The sequence below is a fragment of the Nesoenas mayeri genome (genome assembly GCF_963082525.1).
Source record: "Nesoenas mayeri genome assembly, chromosome: 6".
NCBI classification, from domain to species: domain Eukaryota; kingdom Metazoa; phylum Chordata; class Aves; order Columbiformes; family Columbidae; genus Nesoenas; species Nesoenas mayeri.
In genome coordinates this window covers 19,742,146-19,759,652 of record NC_137545.1, presented here as the reverse complement: position 1 = coordinate 19,759,652, position 17,507 = coordinate 19,742,146, and the positions used below count along the sequence as shown (strand labels likewise).

General features: G+C 36.2%; 1 protein-coding gene across 1 annotated transcript in view; it reads right to left on the bottom strand.

The window, feature by feature from the left end:
• Nucleotides 1-2,828: 2,828 nt before the first annotated feature.
• CCDC141 (coiled-coil domain containing 141) overlaps nt 2,829-17,507 on the bottom strand; it is a gene marked incomplete at both ends in the record, with an annotated part of 68,162 nt that continues 53,483 nt past the window's right edge. Inside the window, 6 exons of the mRNA XM_080346951.1 lie at nt 2,829-2,955; nt 4,494-4,659; nt 4,755-4,884; nt 4,983-5,137; nt 12,213-12,385; nt 14,335-15,218. Of these exons, the coding sequence (XP_080203077.1) occupies nt 2,829-2,955; nt 4,494-4,659; nt 4,755-4,884; nt 4,983-5,137; nt 12,213-12,385; nt 14,335-15,218 (1,635 nt within the window). The remainder of the gene's footprint in view (nt 2,956-4,493; nt 4,660-4,754; nt 4,885-4,982; nt 5,138-12,212; nt 12,386-14,334; nt 15,219-17,507) is intronic.

Genomic DNA, 17,507 nt, shown 5'->3' with positions numbered 1-17,507 from the left:
CAAATTAATGGGAACTGTGACTATATTTGAACGGGTATGAAATAGTTATCAGGGTCCATATTCACTAACTTCATGTTAATAGTTGTCACTCATATCATCTCCTTGGAAATAGCTAAGGAGGAGATTTATAGACATCATTTTTCCCAAGTTTTCCCTATATATCATTTCTTTCTATATCATCACCACACATTTACATATGTGGAAAAAAGTAAGAATAAAAACATTACTGACTTGACACCTCAGCTTAGAAAGCAGGGCCCTACTAGCAAAACCTGAGACCTTGAGTAAAGAATTTCTTTACTAACTATTCTACTTCCTTCCACAAAACAATAATTAAAATCATAACACTAGGGACAAATCTTAACTAACATCAAGCTAGTCCTTAGAATTTAATAGTCATGTATATCCTGACAAATTTCGCAGACCTTTTAACAAATTCATAGGCATCTATGATTTTTAAAATGAAAAGAAAAAAAACACACTTACCATGTTTCATAACAGATCCATTCGCCGGGAACACTGAGAACAATAGCTGTGTTCTTTGTTGGCAAATGAAGGTTGTGGGGTTTTTTGTTTATCTGTTTATAAACACCACTGTTTTGTAAGAAACCAAAGGTAAGAACAAATACACAGATTTCTGTTTTGCCTCATGTATTATTTAGAAAAGCATTAACACTTCCTGGGGCTTTTTGTATGTTTTTTTTGTTTGTCTGTTTGTTTAAGTAAAGCTGTGTTTTGTGAATCAAGGGGAAAAAAGCCCACCTCAAATATTAAAGTTCAAGTTACTCTTAAAGGCTAACAAACAAAAGGAAAAGCAAGAAGAACCCTATGTCTTAAATCTGCTGAGGAATCAAGATCAGCAGGCACTGAATTCTACACTTCCATTTTTACAGAATGAATTTTTAAATAGGAAATCTTACATGTCATACTTACAGATTCCAGCTGATAAAAGAATATACATTTTAGTGCTTTCTAAAATTGTTATGGACATCTGATATGTATTTTGTCAGTGCTCTGAATGTGACTGCAGTTAGAAACACAATATTTTCTGTGAAATCTTTAAGTAACATGTGCAAAGGAGGGGCTTAGTTGACAGCAAGGTAATTGTATGTGATCCACAAAATGTTGGATATCTGTTTCAATTCCATTTTGGAAAAAAAAATGTGAGAGATATTTGGAAAATAAGCAGAGCAGGAGCCCCAGTCCTCAGCTACTATATTTATGTGCAGATATACACAGCCTTGTGACTCTTCTGTGGGCAGGATGCCATTGACTTTTCCATAATGTCAAGCAAGTGATTTATGTGATCAGGTGAAGACATGTACATGATATTTTTTTTCAGCTCATTTCCTCTCTATGCCTGTACTTTAATTTGGAGATAAATTTAAGTTTCTTCCAGCCAATCTGCATCTTGTTGGAGACAAATGTTTAATATTTTGGTATTATGATTTAAGCGACTTTGAAATACGTTATTTCAGTCCCAGTTTTGCACAGATGACATCTACCTGGATGAAGCACAAAACCAATGCACTGCTTAAAGTTCTGTCTTTGCTATGTGAGAAGCAGATCACTTTGTGGTATACAAACCCAGTGCAGGCATTAATAGACATCAGAATGACAAAATGCTGCACAATAGGCAGTTACGCATTGCACATGTACCTGTGGTATTGGCCAAGCCACACAGAGTGCACTAAGCAGAAGCCTGAGTAGTATTAATCATCTGCTAGGTAGGACTTCGAAAAATCTAAATCAGAAGGATCAAGCTGAAGAACAGTTATTCCCTAGTCTAACTAGATGTTCTGTTGGTTATTGTGCCAGTCAAACAGCCATCCGAAATGTGGCACTTTCTGAACTACTTTTTTCAATGCTGCAGATGTATGACACTATGAAAGTCCTCCTCTTTCTCTGCAAGGAGATTTGCAGTTAAGCAAAAAAGACACCTAGGATCTGAGTTCAAGAGACAGAGACAATTTCATCATGCCAATGACTGCCCTACAATCCAAAAGATTCCATTTCAGTTCAGGTTTTCTGTATACCCTGAATGGATGTGCTGGTTCTTGAGGAACTGGGAAGTCTTTGGCTAAACTAAGGGTGTGCTTTGAAACTAGCATGGGTATCGCTTCATAGTCCACTTCTTTTGCATCAACTGGAAATGGACACTTTGTCACACTAATCCAGTCCTGAAAACAGAAGCAATATAGTGGGAGGCTTCTCCATTATTTTGCCTTAAAGAGACTGTCTTCCCTGAAGATATTCTTGGTACTAAGCATGCATTAGACAAGGTTTGCTATTATTAGTAATCACTCCTTTTGATGTCCAGTCTCCTCAAAATGTCTCACAGCTGTTAGAAATAAGGTATTGAACACTGTATTTAATAAATAGAAGAATTCTGTCATTATAAACTCATTTCTTTTAAGTCTTAATCCATTTGTGCCTGAATTTTCTACGTAAGCTTGCAGGAAGAACTATTGATGGAATTGATGGCATTGATGGAATTTGCAGAAGAATAAAACAGTGGATACTGATGAATCACCAAGGAGATCTGTAATTTTAAAGGCTAATGGCTCTTTTTTCCATTGTCATCTTCTGTCAGATTTGTCCATCAAACCAGAACAAAACTGCAAGAAATTAGAAATCACAGTCCAATAAATGCTGTGCACAGTAGAATTTTATTAACTATTTATTTGTTAAGAAACCAAATACAAATTTTAACCTATATATATATTGAATAGCACTCAATGATTCGTCTTCTCCTCATCCATGGCCAGTATCTGCTAATGGACACAGGAAACAATAAGAGCACCCTCATGAACCAGGCATCTTGCAGTTCAGTCCACCTTCTGATCCTCTGCATCAGGCAGGGGAAAAACAGGATCGTGTTCCAAATTGAAGCTAAACTCTTGTGGCCTCTCAAGTTCAAGATACACTGCTTGAAGCCAGAGTTTCTCTTTGAACCTGTTTAAGAAAGGTCAGTTAATATTACATATATTTTTAATGGTTGCAGCTGCAGGACTCCCTTTCATAAGCAACACTCTCGTGGTTGGCATAGGCTGTTCTCTGTGGTCTTGAGATAATATGAGATTAGAAATCAAATAAAGAGTGATTTCAGACAGAACACAAAATATCCTAAAACCTATCTTGCTGACAATAGCAAATAACCAGAGGTTACTTTAGTTATAAGGAACAGAAGAGATGAGAAAACTGAGGACAAATTTGACCTTTCTTTATGATCTACACATTTTATGTGTCCTGAGTAAAATTAACGTGATCTTGCATTTCATATTTTTTGCTTTGGAATATCTGCCATCTCACAGCAACACAGAAAAAAACCTGAAAAAATATATTAAATCAATGCTTGATCAGTTGGACATGGGATCAGCTTATGATGAAATGAGAACAGCTTTTGCACTAATTTTCCTTTCCTTCTACATGTCACTCTAAATGTAGATAGACAAACCTCATAAACTTAAAGACAAAAGAACACAGTTCTTTTTTCTGTGGCTTTTTGCCATAAAATTCACTACATATTAAGAGAGCAGAAAATATGTGGACACGTTTAGACAACAAATTTATTTCTTTGTGACCAGTGTAAACTTAACATTTTGAGCAGCCTGTGAAAGACTAACCTGACTGCCATCCCACAGATTTTCAACCACTTTCCTAAGTCACATTAACCATTGCTTCTCTAAAGCCGTGAGACTCCTGGAGCCACTTTTCCACTAAATGGCTCCACAAACCTTTTAGAAAGCAAGGTATTTTACTGTATCATTATTAAACTAGCTTTTCAGCAAGTCTGACCAATTTTGGAGCTGTGTAATAACATTATCAATATTAATAATGGTCACAGGGTAAAAAATACTCTCTCATCCCTGAATACATTACACAAAAGACAGGCAGTTCTAGCACCAGGAACTACAGTAGGCTATCAGAGCCTAAATTCAGGAGGCAAGATTTAACCTTGTGCAAGAAATCATCACAAGGACTATTCACTTCATGTATCTCATTTAATCTTCTGAAAACTCACAGTGGGAAGTTTTGCAATCTCCAATCAATTAGTGAACAATGACTGTTCCTGTGTTATTAGGACTGCTGCTTATTCTTCTGAATAAGATGCTTGCCTAGGAGAAAACTGTTATTGAAACTTCATGTTTATATAGTTGTATCAGTATGAACTTCTGGAATATTATGTTTCTTTGAGCTGTTCAAATCTTATATTGAAGTCTAGATTAAAATACCTAGATGTTTAAAAATAATTTTGCTAAACTAAATACCTTATGACAAAACCCCCATTCTCTATTGTATTACAAAGTCTTTCATCTAACAAAATTGCGTATCTTCTGCCGAAGAATTAAGTGTAAAAGGCAGTCAGACTTCATTTACATTATGCAAAAAATGTGTAGGATTAGGGAGTGTTTGATGTGTGCTTTGTAAATTAAGATACATACAGTTATGAGAGTATTACAAGATGTAGCACACAATAAGCTGCAAGTTACCTTACTGGGAGATGTTTAACCACTGGCCTTTGATCTCGCAAACAATGTGGGTTGTGGGCTCGCATTGGCTCAATTGTGGTGACATTCACTTCCTCTGAAAAGTACCCTTCTTCCCATTCTGATTTAGCCTGAGTTACAGCTGAAAATTCTGTGGGTTTTCTCTTCTCTGAAACAAAACACACATTAGTAAAATGGAAACAAGGCGCTTACTTAATGTGGCAACAACATGCCTGAAAGCATGTGGCTGCCAGGATGCATCACCTATCACTGTTATGAAAGCTGAACAGTGTGCCTTTCCCATTTCATTGCTGGCAACACAGACATATTTCCCAGTATCAGCAACGACTGCACTTCTTTTCAAAAGGTAATAGGTATCTCCTAATTTCTCAATCTGTAAAACAACAGAATGTACATAGGAGATTATTAGTAGCATAAAGCAAAATATATTATCTTTCTCCTAAGAAATATTTCAAGAACATTAGAACATACACAGATGTCTCCAGATACCACTTGGAGATCATCCTTCATCCAGCAGACATGTGGTTTGGGCTTTCCATGTATAGTGCAATGCAGGATTAAATCTTCTCCTTCTTGTAGAGTTGTATGTCCAAATTTTTGTATGAAGTTTGGCTGTATTCCTTGTACTGAAAAAAAATTATACACTGTATTTTAAAAGGCACAACTAAAGCAACTGAAGAAAAAAATCCATTCTCATAATTATAAAGTTCACCACATTGCATGACAAGGAGAGACTTTATTGCTGCATGGAACTCAGGATAACTTGCTTGCAAGACAGCAGGCAGATATCCTTTACCTATATAAAATTTGTTGAAACACATGGCTATTAAACATCCAAAAATTTCATGCATCAACATAGTGATATTAATACTATGGTAAAGCTAAAGAACCATGTTATTTGTGTAGGTAGTAGGCAAGTGCATTATTGTGTTTCAGTGAGAGTGGAAGATTAAATATTCCACACAAATTTAAAATTACAAACTCGAGAGCAAAATTTTTAATTTAGTGCATTGTTGTACATCATACTCTTCACTTTTTTTCCCTACTCTTCTAGGAAAAAAAGTTATTGAAAAAGTATGTATCTATATCTGATTATATATATGTATATATTGAAAAAAATTGATCTATATTTGCAACAATTATGAAGGCCAGACCTCAGAGCTCAGACTAAGACACAGAGAATCCAAAGCAGCAGATGTTAACAAACAGAAGCACACACAAAGACATATGCTACAATAAAAATGAACATTTTGCATCCTATCACATAAAGAATGTCTTCTTGTTCCTCTTTACTCTAAATTGCATCATGTGTCTATGATATTTAACAAAACTAATCACCAGCTTTCTCAGAAATTGAAAGTTACTGAAATGTGTGATAAATAACAGAGCTTGCAACTGCTCTCAACTATGCCAGCACTGCTCTGCTAGTTTAGGACAAAAATTTTTTCTTTATGCTATTGTGAAAAAAAAATCAGCATATCTCACCAAGGTGCCCAGCCACTTCTAAACCCAAATACATTAAGCCCATGACCATTTTTGCCAAATGTGGGACTGTCAGCATGGTGAGGCAGACATTTTGACCCACTATAGTAATAAATCCACTGCTTACGTGAACTCTTACTTGCAATAAGCTTTCAAGCTTAGCTGCTTTTATATTCTTCCCATGTACTGTAGGACTGAGGCCACAATACAGAGCAGCAATACATGAGTTTTACTCTCTCATACTCCTGCTAACATAATATCTGTATTAGCCAGTCCTAGCAGCTCAAACAACTCAGTTCTTAGCTGTTGAAAGTTAACATGTGCAAACTGCCACCACCATCGCATTGCATGCACCTGAAGCACAGAAATTTGGGATCTGCAGCATCACTTCTAGCAAGAGAATCAAGCTTACACGCCTGTCTCCTCTTTGCAGGCAGCTGGCAAACAGCGTGTGATTAGCTTGTATTCCAGCAAAAAACAGTAAGTGGGCATCAGCCACTCCTTGTGCTGTTTTTGGCTAGATTCCATTACTTCTGTGGTTTGTATTACCTTGTGAAGTCAGGCTGCATCTCAGGAGAGTTTTTACCATTTACAAAAAAAAAAAAAAGAAAAAAAAAATAGCTGAGTGGAATAGTGATAATGATAATGATCAGACCCCACCTTGATTTTGTATCAGAAAATCAACAGAATGTAAAAACTAAAATGACTAGTTTCTAGAGAGCAAAGGGAGAAGTACGTGCAAAGTACTACAACTCTTCAAGGCACAGGCTGGAACTCAACAGGGAAACAAACTCTGCTAGTAATTTCCAGTCTCTGATCCCTTGAAATGTGTTATTAGCAAGTTTGTCAACTTCCTCCTATCTCCTCTAAAGATTTAGGCTAGACTGAGATTCACACCGTGCTGCTGGCAGACTTTGGATTCACCCAACATAGCTCTAGATTAAGACACTGCACTTCGTTATTTAGCGATTATTTTTTTCTCAGTCAAGCTGCTAACACAATTAGATAGAATTTTATTAAGGAATAACAAGTGGGTCTCATGACCCAATTGATCTGAACTATCCCTAACCCAGAGCTCCACTGTCCTTGAGTAACATAGTATAGCCTCATTAAAGGAAGTCTGAGCAGAGCTCCTCTGCGCCACAAAAGATATACACACACACAATTTACCATCTTACCCTAGGAAGGTCTCCAGAGAGAGGTCCAGAAATAGGCATACCTTACCGGTCATTTGAGATGAAGCCACCTTCTCCATTGCAGCTCCAGACACATCTGATCCAAAGCCAACCAAGGGGGGATGCCTCATCCTCCCTTTGCCTACTGACTCACATCTGGGCCCTCAGGCTGCTTCTTTTGAAAAATGAAAATAATTAATCCCTTTTCCCTCCAAAATTATGCACCTTGCGTAAATACACCTTCACACAACTCCACATCTTGCAGTCAGGCAGTCTCATTGACTAGTTTCTTTCTTAGTGAGTGTCTGCATACAGGGAAGGAGGAAGGGAGGTTAGGTTAGTAATATGCCTAAGTATAATATTGTTATTGTAGGCTACAGAGATTGAGATTTAAGTCTGCTCTTTAAGAGACCAGTTGGGAAGCTGTAAAGATTCTGGGGTCTTGAAGTAACTGTAGGTTAGGGGGAGCATTACATTGAAATTATTGCTGAAACAAAATCAGTGTGGTTTTCTTTCAGAGAAATATTTGTATATCATGAGACTACATCACTGTCTTTCTTTTTTTTTTTTTTTAGATTATCTGAACAAACAGCAGGAATTTTCCAGCAACATTTTTTGGGTATTCATTACAGTCCTTCAACAAAGAGTATTTAAACCCAGACTGCCAACACAGCAGTAATCAACACTGATTATTACACCTTTGTTTACAAAGCAAAGCACTAAACCCAGGAGACTTTTGGTATCCTGCTGCATACCTGGTATCTCCAGTCTCTCTCTTTCCTTAATCTTGTTTCTTTCAGCAATTAAAAACGTGTTTGGCATCCACATACCCATTAAATCTGCATTTAAAACTATTCCTGATTTAGAGCAGATGCAATACCATACTCACATAATTTAAAATTCACAGAAATGTTCAAATTATCAGAGAAAAGGTTTAATGAACAAAGGTATTAAAAGGTTTAATGAACAACATTATCGTGTTCTTCTACCAGGATTTATTAAGATATACAGATGTGCTAAGGTGATTTCTGGCCTTATATTTATACCTTTTTGCATTTACTAAATATGATACCTGACTATGCAAAAATGACAACATTCTCAGAAGTGACAAGGTGTTTGTTTTCACCTTCTATTATTTCAGTGTCTGTTACATAGCAATAGCATGAATGCCATAATTGGATGTATGTACATTCACTTTCTTTTTTTATGTGAGGCTCTGTTGAAATCTGGGCTACCTAACTTATCAGTTACAACAGGCATTTATGGTTCAAGCTGGAAAATTAGTATTGAGCTCACCAAGTGTGGCATTTCACCACCATTTTGCTTTTGTAGTTTTGAGGGCAGCTTTCCTTTAGTGACTTTCTAGGCAGAAGTGGCTTAATAGTGTTTTTCTCCGGGCAATAAAATTGGGCACAGGTTCTGTTTCAACACCACATCACAGCAGTGAACACTTACAGGGACTTCATGTCAATACAGCTTCCTCATCTAAAAAGCCTTCCTGGAGCATATAACCCCAAATCAAGTCTCAAATAGCAACACCTTGAAAAAGTCCATTAAGATAAACTACTTTCATGTCTTGTTCAGTACTTAAACAATCAACAGTACTTTCAAAATATGATGAAAAATAGAAAAATAGATAAGGAAAATAAGAACTTGAGTAACAAGGGTCATTTCATGCACTATTTAAACCATAATTCAGAAGAAAAAAAAAATCAGTATTGTATGTTTTTCTGCTAAGAAGGCAAAACATAAGTATACTTGGTTAGACATACGCACATGATACATACTCAGAATTTTACTAAAGGCAGAATATGCTTGTTCATAGTCATTTGCAGCACAGACTAGTGAATGCTGGAATAAAATTTACTCTCTCTCAGAGGCTTCTCTTTAACTCTTAGAGAAAAGATGACAATCCTCCTTGTTACATTTGGAACTGGGATTGTAAGCCAAACATCAATAAAAGGCTACATCACTGGCTAGCTTCTAAATAATGTTAATAAAAAGATGAAAAGGAATAAATCTCATTTGGATTCAAAGCTGCATCTCTTACTGTCACACAATTTTTTAAACTGTACTTGTATTCTGGCTGTCAAATCTCAGGTAAGCAAGTAGCTGTGATTTCTCCCACTTGTTCTAAAGCCTGTTAAATGAATTTAACAGAAACGTGTATGAGGGAGAAGGTCTGCTCCCTTGTTGTGCCCCATGAGCCTGGATGTACATCAGCAAGTGTTACAAGGGAGGGGAAAGAATTTGTTCCCATGATCTGTGTACACTCATCCAGTAGCTCTGTGTCTGTTTGTTGCCTTTTTAACTTGGAGATTGTCATAAATACTGAGTGGTCTTTCACTAAGTGCCAACAAGCAATCAGATCCAGCTGCAAGTCTAGATCCAAGCTCCCTCCAAATCCTGCTCTCTGACATAAGGAAAAGTTCATGTCTTTTTCTCTTGCTTTGACAGAACTTCAAGTGAGTTTGGGACAAATTTTTCCAAGCAGGACTGAAAACCTATCTCTTACCTTGCTTTCTGAAGGACAGAGACTCACCTTGCAGTGCTGTTTTGCTCAACAAATGGCTCTCCTCCAACCAAAAGGTCAAATGCACATCTCTGAACTCACACACTGACCGTATTAAAAAGGCAGAATGATGATCATTCTAGCACTGAACTTGCTGTAGTTTTCAAGATGAAGGATACACCAGTTAAAAGAGAGATGCAGCTTTGAGCCCACCATCTGTACATCTACAATGACTCTTTCTGTCACAAGCCTTATGACAGCTAATGCTTCATTTAAAGGCCTAATTCTGGCAGAGGAAAGGCAGAAGAGGAAAGATAACATGTCTTCTTGCACTCTGGGTTTTTTTAATATGCACAGACTCAATGAGGAAGGGAAAAATTACTGAAAAAGTGACCTGAGTATCATCTAAAGTTACTCAGAAAAACAGAAGACAAATCAAAAGAACATCCATGACTACTTTAATTTTTAAATGATAGCAAATCTTAGCAAAAATGAAATTGAAGGGCAGACATCAGCTAGAAGATGCATTTTCAAGTACAAAATGAGTTTCATGACAAGGATAAAGTTAGCAAGCACTGGTAGCTCTGCAGCAGGGAAAACCTTACAGCACATGTAGAAGAGACATTTCATTTGTTCTTGCCACGATATTGCTTAATGCACTATTTATGCCAAGTCAGCTTTCTAACATAGCTTTTTTTTGTTGTATCTTTATAACAACCATACATAAAGTCACAAGGGCACAAACCCACTAAATTTTACTTTTATGAAAACTGAAACACTCAAAATTGTACTAATGATTAAAATTAGCTTTATTGTAAAATGGAAAGCACACTTTTGGAAAATAGATGATTTTTATACCCGAAGAGAATTCTTATGAATCAACATCTTTTGGGATGACTGAACTTAAAGCTGTTCATTAAGGGTAATAGCAATTTTAGTTAGGATTTACTTTGGTCCCCCATCTCCTCACCACCTCCTCCTGCTGCTCCCTCTCGTATTGCTGTGAGGTTATATTTCCTTGAGAACATCTCCTGTTTCAAAGTTACAGGAATTTTAATAAAGTTGCAGTCACTGGGCCAAAATATCTAAATGTCAGTCTTCAATCTCACTGACCCCTGGCAATTTGCAATACATATTCTGCTCATAGCATGCTACGCAGTAAAAGGCTTACATCATTTTGCCAAATTATGCAACAGAAAGTAAGTATTTCCTTTCTATAAATTTTCCACACCAACACAGTTGTAACTTGGAAGTTGCAAATCAAAGACTCAGGAAAAATTGTGTAGCTGTTTGTCAACTGTTTTTTTCTGTACAAATACAAGTACTGGAGCTAAAGAATTAAGCTGTATTTAAAGATTTATAAATGAAATCTCCCACTGGCCCCGCTATGTCATTGTTATAAAATACCTCAACAAATTATTACTTTAACAAAAAATAATATTTGTGGTTATCCTTGTCAAGAATGAAATGCAATAAGTAGGTGAACAAAGTTTGGGTCTGGATTTACCGCTTTGAAGTTATAAGAGAATTCTATTTGACTGAAATAAGCCAAATTTTTTTGTGTGTGTGAAAACATTTTTGAGTATTGCCACAATTTGGTATGTTCTGTTTCAAATCAGTATGTTAAACACACACAAATGCTCACTTCATAATCTTTTATCTTAACTTGTCTTACCCTAAAAATTTAGTACTTTATTAGAAATATTTATATCTTTAATTTTATTAGAAGGCAGAAAAAGTATCACAAGCATCTACTTAAGCAGATTGGTATGTTGGAATGTCTCATTTTTTAAACATTTAGGGGCTTTGGTCTATTGTATGTTAGGGGCCACTTACACAAATCCTGATGATTCTGGGCCAAATCTTTTTAGTGCAGACAGTCACAATTCTATTGGAACTACTGCAGCTTTTATTTGTGGAGACTATCTGCTGGGCTGAGAAAGATTTAAATCTGATCTGTGCCAGTGGAATCACTAATTTACTAAGAAGCTTTATCCTTCAAATAATTTTTTTTAAGTATATGAGAAAAATGTGGTTGGAAATAATATATTTCACGTTTTAAAAACATTTCAACATCCTTCAAACCCTTTCCCAAAAAAAGGCATATCATAAAATATACGTTGATCTGAGCACACTACCTGGCTGTATCTTGACATTTAATACCTATAACTGTTAAAAATATTTCCAACAGTTTATAATGCAAACATTTTAGAAAGCAAAACCCTGTCTCAGATTCTAGAATATCTTTGCAACTTTTTAATCTCAACATCACTGTGAGAAAGGAAAATAAGCATGTAACACTGGTATAAAAGAAACAAGCAAGATATCAAGTGTGACATAAAAGTGGTTTGGTACAGATTGTGAAAGATGCAGGATAAGAAAATAAACGTAATGTTGTCTTAGCATGTGACAATTAAGTCCAGTGCAGTAAATATTGTACCTACTTTGTGAATAGCCAGTAAATTAGTGATATGCTCATATAGATGACACACAGCATTATCCAGTCTATTCTTGTAATAGGCGGCCTGTTACCTTTCACGTGGAGAATGGCACTTGATGAGACAGTGCCGTTCACATTTTTAGCCCGAACAACATAGAGGCCAGCATCTTTGTCACACACCTTCTGAATGAACAAAGTATGCTTTCTCTCCTTTTGTAAAAGCTTTAAGTGCTCATCTGCAGTCAGTTTCTGGCCCTTCTTGTACCTAAAGCAGAGAGTCAGTTTTCAAGTCAGACTTATATCACGATAAGCCAAGCAGAACTTCGCAAATTCAGACCTGTATAACACTACACGGACAGCAAGACATAGAACTCACTGCAGTGCTCTCATTCTTCAAAGATATATCTAAATATGGATGAATATTTAAAGAACTCAAATTACTGGATAATACATTCTTACTACTAGAAAACATGTTTCTGAAAATGATTTTCAATGGACAAGTCACAGTTGTCTCCCTACAGTATTGGAGAGTAGCATGAAGGCCTGGGCCCTCAGGTTTGTGCTGAAACATTTTTGCCAGTAAGGTGTTGAGTCAATCCGCATTCAACACATGAATAAGCTCTTAAGATGCACAAGCAACCTACAAACCTTCGGAACTTGTGACTTCAGTATAAAGAACAGCCAAGGACCTGTTACTCCACCCCACCAGCTTCATGTTTACTTAGTTCACATCATCAAACAGGGTAGAACAATGCATCTGGAGTTATTTTAGAGAAAAGGTGTCTTACTATAACACTTGAGAATCTGTCACCGTGCATTGGTACTGACTCCTGATTTACATATTGGATGTGAGAGAAAATTCTGGCTCTTCTTGCCTCATGATGTTTCAGCATAAGCTACATTTAACTTAACACAAACACAGAAATGCTTTTGCACACGCATACAAAATTAAACATCTATATCAGTACAAAGTACCTGGTATTGGTGAATTTTTAATTACTAAACCCCACATTTTTTCTCTTTTCATAAAGTTCTAATTTTCAAAATGCTTTCAGTTGAATGTTATTATTTAAAAGACCATATATCAACAGTGCATATGTTTTTCAGCTAAATTAATTCTTTCTCATGATAAAACTAAAGGTACCTCTTGTTGCACCAATAATACTCTTCAATGTGTAGAATATCAGGATTTGAAACAAAGGAACTTTATTGATCCCATCACAGCATAGTACCAAAGTTGCAGTGTCCAGTATTTTTCTCAGTGTCATACAATAAAATTCAGCTTACTAAAAGCTTATGCTTTGCCTGTTTCTTTAGATGTGTAATAATAATAACATCAAAATGTTTCCAGTAAGAGGCATATCTAGTTTTAATACATTAAAAGAAAGGCCTCCATTATAGAAATCTAATGGAATAAGTGGAGAAATGGCAAATGAGGTAAAATCTTGGGAAAATAAGCCAACACACAGAAGACTACCACCAAAATCTTGAAAACCTGTCCCTCTTTAGTCTCTTCTCCCTTTGGCAGGAAATTTCTAAAAAGTCATCTTAAAAGATGTTTATGTTACATTATCTGTGTTTCTCACAAATGCAGTATAAAGCAAACCAATTAGACATAAAGCAATTCAGAGACAGAGAATGCACACAAATGTATAATACAAAACTGTTTCTCTTAGTGTAGACAATTAGGTTTGTGGGTTTTGTTTTTTAATCTGTAACTTCTCTCCAGTTTTCAGCAACCAACTCTCACATATATATGTGTGTGTCTGTGTATACATAGTGAATACATAAATATTTTAGCATGCACACACATGTATGTGTTTGTCTGTCCATATATAGTGCTAAGATGCTGAGAAATGCAAGTGAATTTACTTAACAATAAATCTGGACTGTGCATTTGTTTTAAGAAACTACTGAACAAGTGGAATGTCATATTCCAGAATACAAAAACTATATTACATGTTTGCTTAAAAAACATTGGATATGCTTGCAGTAGTGTGATGCTTTCATTACTCATAGAATTAAAAACAGAGAGATTGTTTCAAGTAGGTTAATTGTCAAAAGCAATTTTGAAAGTGGGAATCATGCAGAAGTGTGCAGTAGAAAAGATACAAGCCATTTATTCTAGTCTATAGATTAACTGATATGGTTATAAGGGGTTCAGAGTGTCTTGCTAATAAGTATATTTACTACTTCTCATTATAAGCTACCCACCATGTCAGTGTAGGCTCTGGGAATCCCGTTACTTCTACTTCCAAAGTTACTGGAGAACCTTCCATGACGGTTTTGTTAGACAGAAGCTGGGAGAAGTTAGGCGCCTGTCCAGTTAGGCTGACCATGCTGTTCTTTTCTGATGAACTTTTAATCTCTTCTCGGGTGACCATCTGCCTCTGACCGCTTCTGGTAGTGTCTGATTGAAACACAAAACCTGAGAATGCATCAGGCAAAGCATGCAGCCTGTCCTGGGCTTTAGTACAGTTATTCAAGTCATGCAATTGTTCTTGTGTTTCTGCCATGCTTTTGTGAAGTTCAAGGTGTTGCAAATGTGTTGTGCACACTTCAGTTATCATGCTATATACAGGTTTGGCATTTATAGTGCAGGAAGCAGTGCTAGCTTCAGATATTCCTTGCAAGCTACAAGTCAAAGGCGATACTGCTCTGACTTTTGGACCAGAATCTGTTGAAGAGACACAAAACTCAGAATGATCTGATGAGCTTTCTGTTATATTATTTGTAGCATCAGCATAAGCAGAATTTGTTAAGAGATCAGATTCTTCCGTCACTTTTTTAATACTAGTGGTTTTCTGCATTTGCAAGCTATAGGAACTGACATGCAGACTAGGAGAACTACAACAGCATTGCTCTTCTAGCTCTGTTTCAGAATGTAAGAAGTTGGATTCTGGTGTCTCAGAAAGCGGTGGCAAAGATATATCATCAGGTGATATACACTCATATTCATCTCCGGAGGGTATTTCTTCTGCCAGGAATTCAGTCTGTAAACTATCCTCTTTGGCTGAAGATGACAGCTCTGTATCCTGAGAAACAAGATCCTCACCAGCTGGACAGATAACTGGAATATCAGCCAATTTATTCCTCTCCTTAAATTAGGAGGGGAAAGAAGAGAAGGGAAAGAAGAAGAAAAACAGACAGTATGAGTGTCATTCTATGCATCCCCTTTTCATGCAGCAGCTAGCAACCGTATTTGAAATATTTCTTCTTAATTAAGCTTAATGTATTCTGAGAAGCAGGAGGAATTATGTGGAAAAGGCTAATTGAGCAGAAAATTTTGCAGCAGCTAACTGGAATTTCAAACCGTTTGGATAGGTTCTAACGTATGTTATTACAATTATATATAAGCATTTATTATAACAGCAAAAATAAAGGAAAAGTACTTCTTTCTATAAACAAAGGACAACCTGTAGGTTCTGCCTATAAGAGCATTTGCAAGGGGAAGCTAGAGGAGGAGGTGCCCTAATTACATCTAAATGAGACACGGTTACATAGCAGTAAAAATACATTAACAGTCAAGTTACTGAACATTGATTCTTTGAGAAATTGAGTCACCAGTCATGTTAAAGTGTTACAGAATTAATCCAACATCTTTAGGATATTTTCCAAGCATTTTATATTTCCCTGTTTTTTTGCCAGCTGCTTCAAGATGTTGTCCAAACACTAACAGACAATAACATTAAATTTATTTTTATGTTAGCTTGGATCCTGAATAAAAAAGAAAATTCTTCTTATCTTACTTCAAGAAGAAATGGAGGTGGCACTAGTGCATTAATTTTAACCACAAATCACCAAAGACACTATCCGATTTATTAATTACTTCTCTGCCTCTTGATTTTTATATAAATGTGTACTCAACTATTCAAACTTATTTATTTTATGCAAGGGCTCTCAACAAAGGTGTTAATAATGTTTTCTTATGCTATTATGTCATTGTTGAGTTCTATACAAAAATATGCAATCAACTAAACAATGTTTCTATCACTTTTAAACTGTTCACTCAAATCAATTGGATAATACACCGGATGTCACTGCTTTCTAAACCAGGTCTCTCTGGCAGTATCCAGTACAAAAATACAGTGGCACATTGATTTTGGCCTTCTTTTTGCCTTATTGCTTCAAATATAACCTAAGAATCAGTGCACAAAATTAACAAAATAAAAATAAAAAGCAACAGAACCTCACATGTGCTCTAGATATGGTAGTTTTAATACAGATGCTTTTCCAAATTAATACACTTGTAGTTTCAAAGCCATATTACTTGTACCAGACACATGAATGAATGACTGGAAGAAAGCTGGGATTTTACTATGTCTATTTTACTACGTAATTCAATTCAGTTGTAAGATAAAGTTCAAGTTTGGGTATTAAATGTGTTTTTTCCCAAGGCATCCTCTGATGAAGTCTGATACTCAGTGTCTTTCAGTGTTAATATGTCATAGATATAAACATGGCAAATTATGATTGACTCTCCAGCTTGGTGAAATGTGTCAATTTTTCCTCTTACTAAGTTACTTCTTCCTTCTGCACATGTACTTTTTTTTTTTTTTTTTTTGGGGGGGGGGGGGGGGTTGGAGGGTCTACCTAATTGTAAACTATTCCTGAGAAACTGTTATTTTTAAGCATTGATTCCAATACACTCATACAATATATTTTTCTAGGGTTTGCAAATTTGACTGTCACACAGCTCTTTTAACCTTATCAGCACTGTTCTAAGTAATTCTCTCAGTTATAAACCTGAGCAAATTTGAAAGTCTTTCTTAAATAAAGCTACAATAGGCCCTTAAGTAGAAAATTCTGGCTGTTTTGGTGTGACTTGCACTAAAAAAAAATTAGTAAAGCAAATTTAATTAAATAATAAGCTGAAAAATTATTTATGATGTTAAATTCTGAGCAGGTATATTTTGAAAATGTAGGTCAAAGTTTCTGAATAGTCAGTCTCTACTGTTTAAATGAAATCAATGCTTTAGATTCATTCTGTCTGTCTGAGAGGTCTATGCACAGGCACACACAAGTGGCACACATTTGGATAACTACAGGAAGGTCACAACGATGTAGGAATCTTCCAGTGACTAATCTAGGAGGTTACTGCAGGGATGTGCTGTCAGGTTCATGGTCACCTCATCTGGAGACCACAGAACTAAACAGAGTTATTCCTGACATTGCTGGAAAATGTCTCTGGGAAAAAGAATGGCAAGTGGGCAGTGAGTGAGCAAGCTGCCAGGTGGGCTTTGGCAGCATGGAGACTTTCGGTCCTGGTGTGCCATCTAGGATCAAAGCAGAATGAGGATGAATGTGCCACAAGAAGGTCTAGGCCACTTTTTAGAGGGTGAAAAATACTGGAGAAATAGCTTGCAGAAGTATAGACAAAATAAGAG